Source organism: Myripristis murdjan, chromosome 10 (genome assembly GCF_902150065.1).
Source record: "Myripristis murdjan chromosome 10, fMyrMur1.1, whole genome shotgun sequence".
Lineage (NCBI taxonomy): Eukaryota > Metazoa > Chordata > Actinopteri > Holocentriformes > Holocentridae > Myripristis > Myripristis murdjan.
The window spans coordinates 8,832,446-8,845,558 of NC_043989.1; the positions used below are offsets into that span (position 1 = coordinate 8,832,446).

The 13,113-nt window shown below is 41.2% G+C and overlaps 1 protein-coding gene across 2 annotated transcripts; it reads right to left on the minus strand.

Annotated features, from left to right (window-relative positions):
• Positions 1–1,147: 1,147 nt before the first annotated feature.
• Positions 1,148–12,402, minus strand: pitx2 (paired-like homeodomain 2). Of its 2 annotated transcripts, XM_030062828.1 has the most exons (4): positions 12,081–12,402; positions 9,509–9,577; positions 3,803–4,002; positions 1,148–2,737 (listed from the first exon to the last, which is right to left on the minus strand). In XM_030062828.1, the coding sequence occupies exons 2-4, from the start codon at positions 9,552–9,554 to the stop codon at positions 2,174–2,176; spliced, it is 810 nt and encodes a 269-aa protein (XP_029918688.1). In that variant the 5' UTR covers positions 9,555–9,577; positions 12,081–12,402; the 3' UTR covers positions 1,148–2,173. The 2 variants fall into 2 exon arrangements, with proteins under 2 accessions (XP_029918688.1, XP_029918687.1); XM_030062827.1 differs by lacking the exons at positions 9,509–9,577; positions 12,081–12,402 and adding an exon at positions 4,616–5,090.
• Positions 12,403–13,113: the final 711 nt, after the last annotated feature.

Genomic DNA, 13,113 nt, shown 5'->3' on the forward strand with positions numbered 1-13,113 from the left:
AACACAAACAACTCACGTGAGTGTTATTATGCGGCTGCATGGGGTCGCACGCAGTTCAGTGTGCACTGCAGAACCCAAAGTTGGACTCTTTATGTCGCTCTTTATGCACAAAGTGTTGCGGTGCTCTCCTCCTCGGTCTGCAGCCATGCGCTCAGTCGTACCCGCCTCCTCCGTCCCCAAGTCGGCCTGGCCCACATACCTCTGTGCCTGTTTGTTTGCTCAAACTTGTGAATCATATTTTCCCGGCACTACGGCTTTGTTTTGCTTTGCTGCATTTGCACAATTTAACCAGGACTGTCCAGACTGAGAGGAGGAAAAATGCAAAGTCAAACAGCTGCATGCATAAGGCGAGCAGCGTGTAGGTACTTGAGATTTCTGGAAAAAAGGCAACAATGATAATTCCAATATCATCTGCCAAGTGAGGGAGGCCTATATTCAGAATTACTGTGCTATTATTTTCAATTCAGAAAACTTTTTATTTGTGTGCAGGCGTTCCACTATAAATATTAACATGATCTAACTCTATGATAAAACTGACTCTCATCTTATTTTATTGTTGCATTCTAAACACGAGATTAATTTATAAAGTACGATATTCAGTAATATTTGTGGGAAGCTCAAATCATTAAATTTGATTGTTAAGATGCATGTAATCTGCATAATGGTGCCATGCATTGATTTGTTAAAAATAATGATGCTGGTAATAGTAAAATAAAAATCATCCAGCTTTCAGGACTATTTCCCCTTCATTGCTCAGTCTGCAGGTCCTCCTCCGTTCAAATACACTAACACCCTAATGGACTCTTGTAATTGCTGTGTGGCCCAACTCCTGTTTGTTGATTCCCGTGTTATTTCAAGCACCAGTGACCAGTCGGGGTCTTTGGCTGGGAAGGCAGACATGTATTCAGCAGTTAATCTGACGGGACATCTCACTGCTATGTGTATTGGACCGACCCATTGTTTTTCCCTATAGATTAGCCGGCCAAGTAGCTCACATAATCGAAAGGCTATAGACAGACTGTCATTGCTCTCCACTCCACTAACAGACTGCTAACACAAAGGTTCAATAAAAGTCCCCCAGCAGAATGTTTTTGAACAATATATTTACTTCCATTAAATAAAACACAATAGTTTATTTTTTGGATGTTGAAAAAAAAGAAAAGAAAAGAAACATAATTCCGTACCAAATAGTATACACAGAGCAAAACCAAAATAATTTTTCGCATGAACATTTTGTTGCTTCTTTTTTTAAATCCAGAATTGCTATTCTAAATCGATATTCACACAGACATTAATAATAAATTTATAATATGTTAGAAACACACAACTGGTGCGTTTTAGTATGTACATTCCCTTTGTTTGCAAGCAAAACATGATTCCTTTTAGGGTTTTTTTCCCCACATGCGTTGGTAAATTGAACCTTGAGAAGACTGGAGGGCTATAGCGCATTCGCCTCAACAAACAGGAGATGATAATTCAAATATATACAACCTTTCAGTCAGCAATTAACGTCCGAGATCCACCAAAAAACCCTCATGACAAGCTTTAAAATATGAAATAGGCCTGTCGCTTATACTCTGCTCACTGGCGTGCAGAATAAAACCAGGCCTATAATCATTAAAGGGGAATAAAACTAATAACTCCCGTTTCAGTTTGACTCCGTCGTGGAGTTGAGCTTGTTTCAGTGGTTCAGTCTTCTAGTGCCCTTTTGAAAATGAAAAAGTAGTAGTAGTAGTCTCTTGTTCCTGTGGCCGGCTGTTTGTGTTCAGTCACACACTGCAAAAAATGTCCATCTGAACAAGCCACTGAGCGTCGTATTAAGTCTTTAAAATCCCATTTTTTAGTAAACAAAGTGAAAAAATGTGCCAAACGAGGTGTGGGAATCCTATTTATATCCCGATGCATCGATTCATGTTCAGGAATTTTTCTATGAACAAGTAGCAATATCTTGAAACAAAGCAGAATGAGGCAGATCACTCCAATTATTATTTAAAAAAAAGGAAAAAAAAAGAACTGATCAAAATTCCTGCAACACGTTGGGAAAACGGAATTATCTCACCCCATTTGGCATATTTTCCTCACTTCCTTTAGAAAAAAATAACATTTTATTAAGGCTCAATACTAGCTCATGACGACTTGCTCAGATGGATATTTTTTGCAGTGCAGGTTGGTATTAGACTGGTCTATCCACGGCGTATTGGCAAGCGCTCAGATTAGACGCAGGATTCTGCACACTGGCGTATCCAAAACTCGAGTGCTGCTTGGCTTTCAGTCTCAGGCTGGCCAGGCTGGAGTTACAAGTGTCCCTGTACACATATGGAGGGGTCGGAGGCGCATAAGGGCAGGCCGGCGTGGGAACCCCCGAGTTGAGAGAGGGGTTACTGAGGTTGTTCAAGTTATTGAGGCTGTTGAGACTGGAGCCCGGCACGCCGGTGACAGCCGACGGCACCATGCTGGAAGTCATGCTCATAGAGGATATGGAGTTGGGCGGGGAGAACATGGTCTGCGAGGATAAAGGGTTGACGTTCATGGAGTTGAAGAAGGGGAAGCTTTTGGTGGATAAGGAGGCCGACGTCAGCCCCTTGGCAGCCCAGTTGTTGTACGTGTAGCTGGGGTACATGTCGTCGTAGGGCTGCATGAGTCCATTGAACTGCGGGCCAAAGCCGTTCTTGCAAAGCTCGGCTTGTTGGTTCCTTTCTCGTTTCCTCCACTTGGCTCGACGGTTCTTGAACCACACCTAACGAGGAGAACGAGCACAGGTTAGAGATTTTATTTGAGGAAAACTTCAAAAACACCACCGTCTGGTTTGGATTCAAGCATAATTCTTGCATCGACTGCCTTTGGTTTTAGCAGCCTATTGATAGAGTGCTAAATAGCCTAGAGATCTGCATCTCATTAGACCCAGCGTTTAATTTTATGCTAATGATTCTTCTTTCATTGCCTAGTTAAATCACTCTGACACCATTTCTACTAATACTGAAGATGGGCTGCATCTATGTTTTAATCATCATTATTATTTTTTTCTAAATATTTTCAACCTCTGGCCACGCAACGGGACTGCAGCAAAAATGTTTTAATTTCTCATGCAGAGAAATACGCTTTGGTTTTGTCAGTATTCCAACAGAAAACACACTGAGCGGCGGGTGTCACTGCACCGTCTTAATGTGGATTTGTATTCCTCTGCAGGCTTCCACAAACACACTGACCTTAATTACACAACGCGGTGGCGACAATCGCAAAATACAAGCTTTGCACCTCTTTCACACGGAGAGAGGAACACGATTGGTATCTGTCACACACAAATGTCAATAGCCTCCACTGTTAACAACGTATGTGTGTGTAATTACACTTAAAACAACTAATAAAGAACTAATTATGATAAAAGTGTGTTATTTTATTGCAAGATTAAATATTGAAAAGATGTACGTGTCCCTGACCCTTTGCCAAGATCCAGCAGGCTAAATTATGTTTTAAAAAATATCAAACTGGATTATTTTGCATTGTGTGCGGGGGATTCCAATTAAATTGGCCTAATATATAAACACATATAATCTAATTAAATTGGGCTGAAACAGTTAGTATATTTTAACAAGACTGAGGTTATTTATTTTCCAACAAAATACTGTGTCCTACATTCTCTTTGGGCGAGTTTTAGCCATGCGTAATTGTGCGTTAAGTTTGGTATCCGTGCATAATAATTCATTATAACAGAGAATTGTTAGGGTAACCCGGTGATTGGCACAAATCACCCTAAATTATACTCTGGAATTGTGTTTGTTTATACACCCAAGAGAATGCTCACCCTGACCCGGGCCTCTGTGAGGTTGGTCCACACAGCTATCTCCTCCCTTGTGCTCATGTCCGGATACCGATTTCGCTGGAAAGTGGCCTCCAGTTCCTGCAGCTGCTGGCTGGTGAAGTGAGTCCTCTGCCGCCGCTGTCTCTTCTTTTTAGAGGGGTCATCTGAAGAGTCGTCATTTTTATTTTGAACCTTCTCTTTCTCTGTAAAGAGTAAATTACTTAATTCAGTCATGGTCATTCATTAAGTTCAGGCGGTATACCCTAAGGCCTAAACTGCACCGTGGGCCCAGATATGCACGGATGACACTGAGGGAAAACATAAAAGCTGTTCATAGTCTATTGTATGACTAAGAGATGATGAGGACAGAAGGAATGTTCTGATTCATAAAATAAATCCAGTGACGCATGCCTAGTCCTGGATACTGCAACGTTTTACTTTTCAGGGCGTTTTACTTTGGGATTCAAACTAGAATTAAATCTCTACACGGGAACTATAAATGATAACGTGACTTTTTTTTTTTTTTTTTTTTTTTGACAAGCATAAGCCCAGTAGTTTTACTATAGGCCACATATCGCAGAAGTTAATTTGCGCCCGCACAGTCTACAGACCAATGTACAAAATAACCATGTTAGTAAAATGACAACTACAATCGTCTATTTTGTGCAATTTCATGCATTTTAATCACGCACGAAATAACTTCGTGCGCCTTTGCGATGGTTTTTGGGGAGCCATCTTTTGTCTTATATCAGCGTTAAGATGACATCCGCCGCGGCTCGTTATGAGCACAGTCTGCACCCCGCGCCTGTTTCTTACCTACAGACTCCGGACTGGAAGTGTCCGAGACTGTATGCACCTCTAACCGGTGTTTTGAATCCACAGACCGCTGCAGCGGCTGTAAACTAGAAGCCATTGCCAGCGCCGTGTGGTGTGTGGAGGCAAGTTTATTCCCGGGTAGGTGATGATGGTCTAGATTCAATGGATCCCTCATAGAGTTCATCGGTAAGAGAGCGCACAACTGGCTGTCAAAGGCAGATTAAGTCCCCCTCAGTGCTAGAAGGAGGAGAAGAGGAAAGTCGTCCGTCGGCGGAATGAATTCAGAGCTCTCCAAAAAAACGTACAGCAGCGCGTTTCCTCTTGCAATTGAGTAGAACCCCTTCTGAGTATAAAGTGGTGTAAAAATGTTTTAAAATAAGCCAAATGCTGCCATACTGGCGTCGGAGGCAAACGACAGACACATCGGTTGACTATCAGAGTGACAAGGACAGGTAGGTGATATTAGATCCAGAGGCATACACACTCTGCACCGCTCTCTGTTCATTTCAGCCGATCCAACTGCGCCTCTCTCCAGACCTCCACGTCACTGTGTTGAGCCCGCCCATATTCTTTCTGACAGGCACATCCATGTGGATATGACGGTGTGCCCAACCAACCGGAGCTTGCAGAAACAAGATATGTCTGCCAATGTGTTTATGCTGGGGCTGGCGCTTATTTTTCTCTTCCAAATAAAAGCATGTAAAGAGAGATGGGACGCACGGTGTACCCGCGACACACCGAGGAGCCGTTGCGCAGCAGCCCAAGACCAAATAAAAATGAAAATAACACAGTTTGGTCCCATTTTATGAGATGGGTCCAGTGGCCCAGTAAAACGATGCAGTTCTATTGATACCCAAGTAGAGCGCCTGGCAGGCCCTGTCACCGCAGTTTACTCAGGGACTCAATATGGATAAAGCAAGCCACCGAGCGGATTCTATTGAAAACTACATGAAAAAACCGCACACTGAATATCAAACATAATAGAGTGAGCCTGGGGCTGTGCAGCACAATGATAATGCAAAAGGCAACTCGATGAAAATCCACTGTAAAACCAATTTCACGACAAAAATGTAGAGCTTGTGACTTCAAAGAGGGGGGATGAGCAACACAGAGACAAAAAGAAAATTACCGGGTGCTCACAGTGGTTAGGTAGTAAACTCCAGGTGAATGCAAGGTGCTCTTGAAATCAAACAGATGATCAGCTAGAGAAGAGGAACCCCATGGGCTTACTTGAGGCACACTCGCATCGAGCCAAGCATGTAAGTTAAAATGCCTTTATTGCTTAGGGCATAACCAAGTTAAAATCATACAAAGAAGATAAGGAGATGGATGAGCAAGCTGGGTCCCAAACTGTGTGAGCGTAAACATGTGTCAGCTGACACTGACTAACAAACATGTATGTAAAAGGAGCTTGTGAGGGGAGCAGCTCATACTGAGCAGCCGAGCTCTGTGGCTGTGTCAGTGGAGGGATGGAAATGAAAAAAGTGCAACTGTAACCTCCAAAAAACAAGAACCAGCTCTAACAGACGTAAATTATGTTTTCACAAAAGCATCAATTTATGCAAATTTGCTTCACTTCCACACTTCAGAAGCCATAGCCCCAATACTATGGATTTCCATCATATGCCAGCCTAACAAGCTCTCTAAACTGAGTTAAGGTGGGTTTATCCTTCACTGCATCCCTGCATGTAGCATGTGAAACGAAAAAAAAAAAAACCTTGTCAGTCATAGTGGTTGTCAAATGAGGCGATCCTCTTGACCTCTCTAGAGTTAAGGTTCAAATATCCATGTTAAAACGCCCCACCCGAGCCGCAGCTAACCACGCAGGCTCAGTTTATTGACGACGGCTTACTCTATCTGGGTGCTTAAATGGATCTCTCTCCTCACTTTGCGTTTGGACCCCTCCGTCGATCTCAGCGAGCACTCCTGTAGTTCTCCGTTATTTTAATCTGATAAGACTCTCATTTGCTTAAGAATTTCTGAAAGAGGACTTTTAATGAGTTTGATCGGATATGCCAGCAAATTTCTCTTGTAATTCCCTCAAGATCGTGACGCGTTAAGGCAAAGTAAACATGTCTAATCAAACAAACGCGCCGTTAATTTTTATTATTATTATTATTATTATTATTATTGTTGTTATTATTATTTTAGGTGGGGCTTATTTGAGTTGGGTAGCAGGTGATCGAAGTGATGGACAAACTATATACAGGAGGATGCAACACCCAAGGCCATTAGTGTAACTCATACCAGTCTAAATGTCTTTAGATAGAAATAATCATCATTCTCCTCCTTCTCCTCTTCCCCTTACAACTAAACACCAACTAATAATGACGATCAAAACAACACATTTCCAAAGTACGTGATGATGATGATGATGATGATGATGATGATGATGATGATGAAAAAAACAGCCCTTCCATATATCCACGTGGCGAAGCGGACGCCCATTCAGCCAACACATTTTCAGGATTTGGCGCTGTTAAGAAGTTACTGGGCTAATCCCGTGAAAGCCCTTGATATATAAATACCACTAGATGCACCACATTTACAGTCTTGTGGGCGAACCACGAACCGAGGAGGGGAAGAGACGTATCGCAACCCAGGGCCGAGCCCCTCTCACTCAGAGCTGTAACACTGAGCAGTTCAATGAATATGATAGCAATGGATTTATTGTTGCTGCTATTATGGGAGTTAAAAAAAAGAAAAGTAAATATTTTCAACAAGCACCTCTCACATCTAATGAGTGGCATATCTTAAAATAGTTTGCAGTTAAGTTCCAACTGAGGTCTATTACAATTGTCAGTAGAGGTCAATTATTACAACTAAATCACAGGTTTCCCTTTACTTTCCCTTTACCCTATAATAATCGTTATGTATATTACAATTGAATAAAAATTGAATATTACACATAGAAGGTCAATTTTAATTCAAATATTTGTTATTATTTTGTGGATGTTCTCATAACAAAACCGATGCTCCGTTGAAAATATCATTTTAGAAAATCTAAATATTCTAATGAGAATTTAAATAAACAACAATAATCCTAATAATGAAAAATATACTTTTGTCTTTTTTTTTAATCATTATTTTTGCTTTGTCCAGAGCATGGAACGGTGGGTTGCTCCTTTTTTTCCCCTCCCGCATTGTAATACTAAACTTGAAGTGGATTATCGGTTTCCTCTTCATTTCTACCTTCTGAATGCTTTATCTCTCTTCTGCGGATTACTGCGCGCAATAGGCCTCCGCCATAGAGGGCCATTAATTAGCAATTCAGTCAATATAGGGGGAGACGACAAGGCTTTTTACATAGGATTAAGGAGACATCAGATTCCTCCATTAGTATATTCCTCCTCACGAATGGGCTTTCATTATACATTTAGTTTTCCCCGGAGTCAATCCAACAAGCGCTGCATATATTACAGCAAAACAGTTGACGCTGGTGTGTCTATATTTGCAACCCCGGTATCGCCTCATCATCCCCAACCCACATATAATTATATTTTTTTCTATTTATCTTATTATTCTTAATCAGTGGCAGTTCCCAGTGTGCAGCTAGCGGAGAGGCCTGCCCTCTGTCACTCAGCCCTATCAGTGTCGGCTGAATGAAACGGAATGAGAGTTATTGGTTATTCGTTTAAGTCCTAACAAGACTTGATGTCATTTCCCCACCGCACTGCCGAATAATTAAATAAATCCCAGACTCAATTGCGCAAAGGATCCCAGGTTTTGCTTAGCGTTTTGTGGCTTTTATTTAGGCAGATACAGAGAAATGTAGTTCAATAAATTGGTTATACTTTCCAAAATATTGTTTTGACTCATAGATTTAAGTGTGCCCTAACTGCATGACACACAGGCGTTTATGTGCAGTGTAGAGTAAGGTAATAGATATAATGAAAGGAGTGAGTGGTCATATTTATGGTTCATTTTTTAAAAACGACGTCAAATAACATTGCTGTGGTATGACCCTTGTGCAGAGCTGTCATGCTTATCAAACCCACAGATGATGCTCAGTGCCCTCCCTGTTCTCCTCGCACTGAAGCAACGAGATGCAGGTCCACCTCCGGCCACCAGGTGTCCCTCTAAGACAATGAACAACCTGGATTCAGCAACAGCTTTCTCCCCATCAAGAGCAAATGTCCCACTGCCTGAACTAGCAGGTAGGCCAGAGCTGTGCACAATATAAACCCAAACAAGCCCATTAATCTCAAATTTAGTCCTTAAACGTTTCATTAAAAAAAAAAAAAAAAAAAAAAAAAGAAGAAATCTGGCAACACGCAGAGATCACTTTATGTGTTTCCAATGCAGGGATTTTCGTCTGGTGAAGTGCTCTTTTCTCGAAAGCAAGAGATAATAACTATTTTGCTTTTTTAATGAGAGTGAGTGATTTAATTCTAGAAAATCCCTAAAACAAACGAAATGGAAACAGCCCAATTTATCTCACCCCCTTGGGAGTTGTTTTTTTTTTTTTTCTTCACTGTTTTAAGGCATAAAGAGTCTTCAAAGGTTTATGTCATTTTCAGCACATCTGTATGTCTTGTTTGGGACAGCAACACCTTCATGTTCACACAATGTATGTTAATGGCATTTCCTGTACCAGTATTTTAGACAGTCATGTGAAACCTGGCCAGGAACTTTAAATGAGTCTTTACGTCACATTTTCATGTTAAATGAGCATTGCCCATGCCACATAAAATAATAAACAAAGAACTTATATGGGCTGTCAACTACAAATGTGTGATTGGAAAATAATAAAAATGTCCCAAACAAGACATCCTTTATTAGAGTGTAGATGACTTCAAATCTTTTCTTAGGGGCTCTAACATGGTGTTTTCTTTTTCTTGTTTGTGTGTGGAGTGTGAGAAATTCCGCAGAGTGACTGGATCAGATACTCACCTATTTGCGCACAGGTGGTGGCAAGCTTGCGGCAGTGGGAGTCCATTATCGCAATTAAGGAAACCGCCTCTGTAAAAACAGACAAAAGGACCATAATCAGCCATTAGAGCGGTAAACAACAGAACTCATGTAGACCACAGGTTGCACATAATTCCGTTGTGGTTCACAGTCACACTGTTTTCCCTGTTGCAGGCAACAATTTTCGGGTCATGATGAGACCAAGCTGGGATGACAGCGGCTCTGGCACTATAGTGGCGCTGGTGGCAAGCAATGCCCATCTCAATTAAATCTCCAAACCTTATTGTTCTTCAAAATAAAGGTAGCTGCCTCAGTGGGCTGACATAATTCTACTTATTTCCTAGTTAGACTTGCTTGTTTCAGTTTTTTGTGCCCATATCCTGAACGAAAGCAGAAAATACTACACATTTCCAAGAAAATCTCATTCATGAAACAATCCTTTGGCAGATATTTTAATTTGTTTTTAAGAAAAATAAAATAATTAGACTCGGCACTAGACTGAATGCCTTGTTGAGATTTTTTTGTGCAGCGTTAATGCTTTTTTTCTTCTTTTTTTCTTTTTTTCTTTTTTTTCAAAGGCTGATATAAACACAGCCCCTTGGTTCGCATCAGACACAGCCAGTGTTTTCGTCAAGCCCCAGCAGTTTGGGCGGTGGAAGTGGAGTGATTCCGTAGTAAAATCACGGGATTAGAGTCTGATTGAGATGTCTGTCGGTGGGATATTACAAAATTCATTATCGCAGCCCTCATACTACCTCGATATGAAGTTACACAGATGGGGTTTTATTAGTCCAGGCTCACACTGTTTGCTTATGATAATTCAAGTCGGGGGGAATTTGCATGCAGTCATGCTGTTAACCATTTTCCTCAGTTCTTCTCCTCACCTGCTCTACATCTGTGGGCTTTTTTCATTCAAAGGATGCAGATATTGGAGGTTAAGTTTTACATTGTGTGTACCTGCATAACCTCTCTTTTTTTCCTCGTGTATCTCCACGGCAAAACGAAATAAGGGTCAGGTTGTAAGCTATAAGGTTATTGCACACGGCTCCGTGTTATCTAATCAGCGAGGTTTAATGAGGCTTCCCTCAATATTTCAGCCTGCTTGGCTACTGAGCGGCCTGTGCGTCTGAAATTACACACGCTGTTATTCATTCATTTATTTATCTATTAAAATGCATGGGCATTTAAAGTCAGTTTAAATATTAAAAGAGGGAATTTTATTTATCAAAACAGAAGCACTTATTTGACCTCACAGCTTTAGGAAGCGAGTTCTTATACAGAGAAAAAAAAGAGAAAAATCTGAGGCCTATTTTTTTAAAATAGCCTAATTGGTAAATAAATGCCTGTATATTTTTGTGTGAATCAGGACATAAACTAATATACTAGTGGGAAGAAATATATAGCCTATTACTGAGCTAATTCTGGGTCAAAATATAGGGTAATTTCATGTAAAATGCGTGATAGACAACCTAATGAAAGATTAATAATGAATGTATAAATAGACATAATAAGAATTATAATAATAATAAGCACAATAATCATAATAATAACAATAACAATAACAACAACAACAACAACACACTGGTGGGGATCATATTTTCGCCAATGTTCTGTCAGGTGATTTAGTGGTAATTAATCTTAGTAACAAACCTTTATTGCTGTAATTTTCTGCATATACCTTAAATGAGCTGTTTGACAATTTATTAGTATAGATATATATTTCCAGACATAAGAGTAAGCCTGCTTTTTTTTTTCTTAAGTCCCACTCATCCCTTCTTATCCGTGGATAATTTTCCACGGGGCAGGACCGGAGCAGAGAGGTGCAGGCTGACCGGCGCGCTGCTCTCAGCTCCAGCAGTTTGATATGAATCAGTGACTCACATGGCAGCCGGCCCAGCGCAGACAGAAGCCTGGCATGGCCTCATTCTGGCTCCACTTCAGAAATTAACACAGTATAGCATGAGACTGCAGCCTATACACTCATCTCAAACGGAGATGAATCGACAAACCTCCACCATATGGTCCTATATGAATCAAAGGTGTGAGACCGTGGAAGTCGCTTGCATCCAATTTAATCTGCAAACAAAGCTGGAATGTAAACCTGCATAAACTAATGTGACGACTTTTAATAGCGTTTTCCCACTTTTTACCATTAAATTAATCACTATGACATAAATCTATAGCATAGGCATCCATATGTAGCATCTAATTAGCGCAACTTATGTGCGGTTGGGATGATAAAAACATTAAAAATGATGGTTTTATGACAATATTTTGTTGATATTGGTGGATGATCACTAACTGTGTAATGGGTAGTTTACCTCTCCTTCATAATTTACCCGCAACATCACAGCTAACGATACATCATTATCATCCACCGACCTGTAAGGCGAACCCTGCCCTCAAATCACTTATCATGGTCTTTTATTTTACAGCCACAGCTTTGAAATGCACATCAGAAACGCGCCGCAAACACAAAACCCGATGTGGAACAAATTCCTTCACTTGCATTAACTCACATCCCGGTCCAAAAAAAAGGTGCCCCTGCACTTACCAGTTGTAGACACCGGTTTGGTTTATTTTCCCAGCCGTCGGTGTTTATTCTATAGCGAAGAGGTAAATTCCACTGTCCAAACACACTCAGGCACCAAAAGTTGCGTTTATCGCTTTTTCAGGGGAGGTAAACACGGGCAACTTCAAGGTCCAGCAATATTGGAGTCTAAGTTTCAGTCCGGAAATGTGAGCGCTGCATGGATATGGTTTCCCCGCTATCTTGTCCAAAAGAGTCGGAGAGTTACCTTTGGGATTGTGTCATTTATGCGCATAAATAACCATCTATTTACAGCGTGAGGAGAAGCAGCGAAGGAGGCGCCGTCATCCGAGTCTCTCCTTGGTTCGTCCTCTTCTAGCTTCCTCAACTTTTTCTCCCTTGAAAGACGCTCAAAGAGTGGCGCATTTTTTCCTCCTTCTTTTGAGCTTAGAGAGCGACCCTGTGTGTGTGTGTGTGTGTGTGTGTGTGTGTGTGTGTGTGTCTGTGCGTGTGCTGGCGTGCGTGCGTGTGCGTGCGCGCGCCTGTCTGTGCTGCTTTTTAAGGGGTGTGTTTGTGTATGTCTGCGACTGTGCCTGTGTAGTTTAAAGGAGGGCAAACTTAGGCGCTCTCAACTTTCAACAACAATAAAACAAAATTCAGAATGGCATCTTGGAAACGCACGCATGCAAGAAAACACCGAGATTAGCCCGCTGTTAGTCCGCCTCGGCTTATTTGTCATTTCGGCGCACCGATGTAGGTGCAGGCCTGCAAAACATAATGGTTCAATTTGCCTAAACGCAATCTGCAATTTGCAGCGGCCCACTAACTCAGCAGCTTATTATCTAAACTTTAAACGCGCAAAATAAGCATGAACCATAATCACCAATTCGTGACTAAATCCAATTCCTCCCAATTCATTTATCAATAAATATCCTATCTGGAGTCATACACACTGATTTTTGCCTTCTATTTAACTGACAAAATTACAGTCTAATGAATGCTTAATTAAGAGGATTACACTGCCATTAGGCCACACAGTGGTAATTTTATTTGGGTG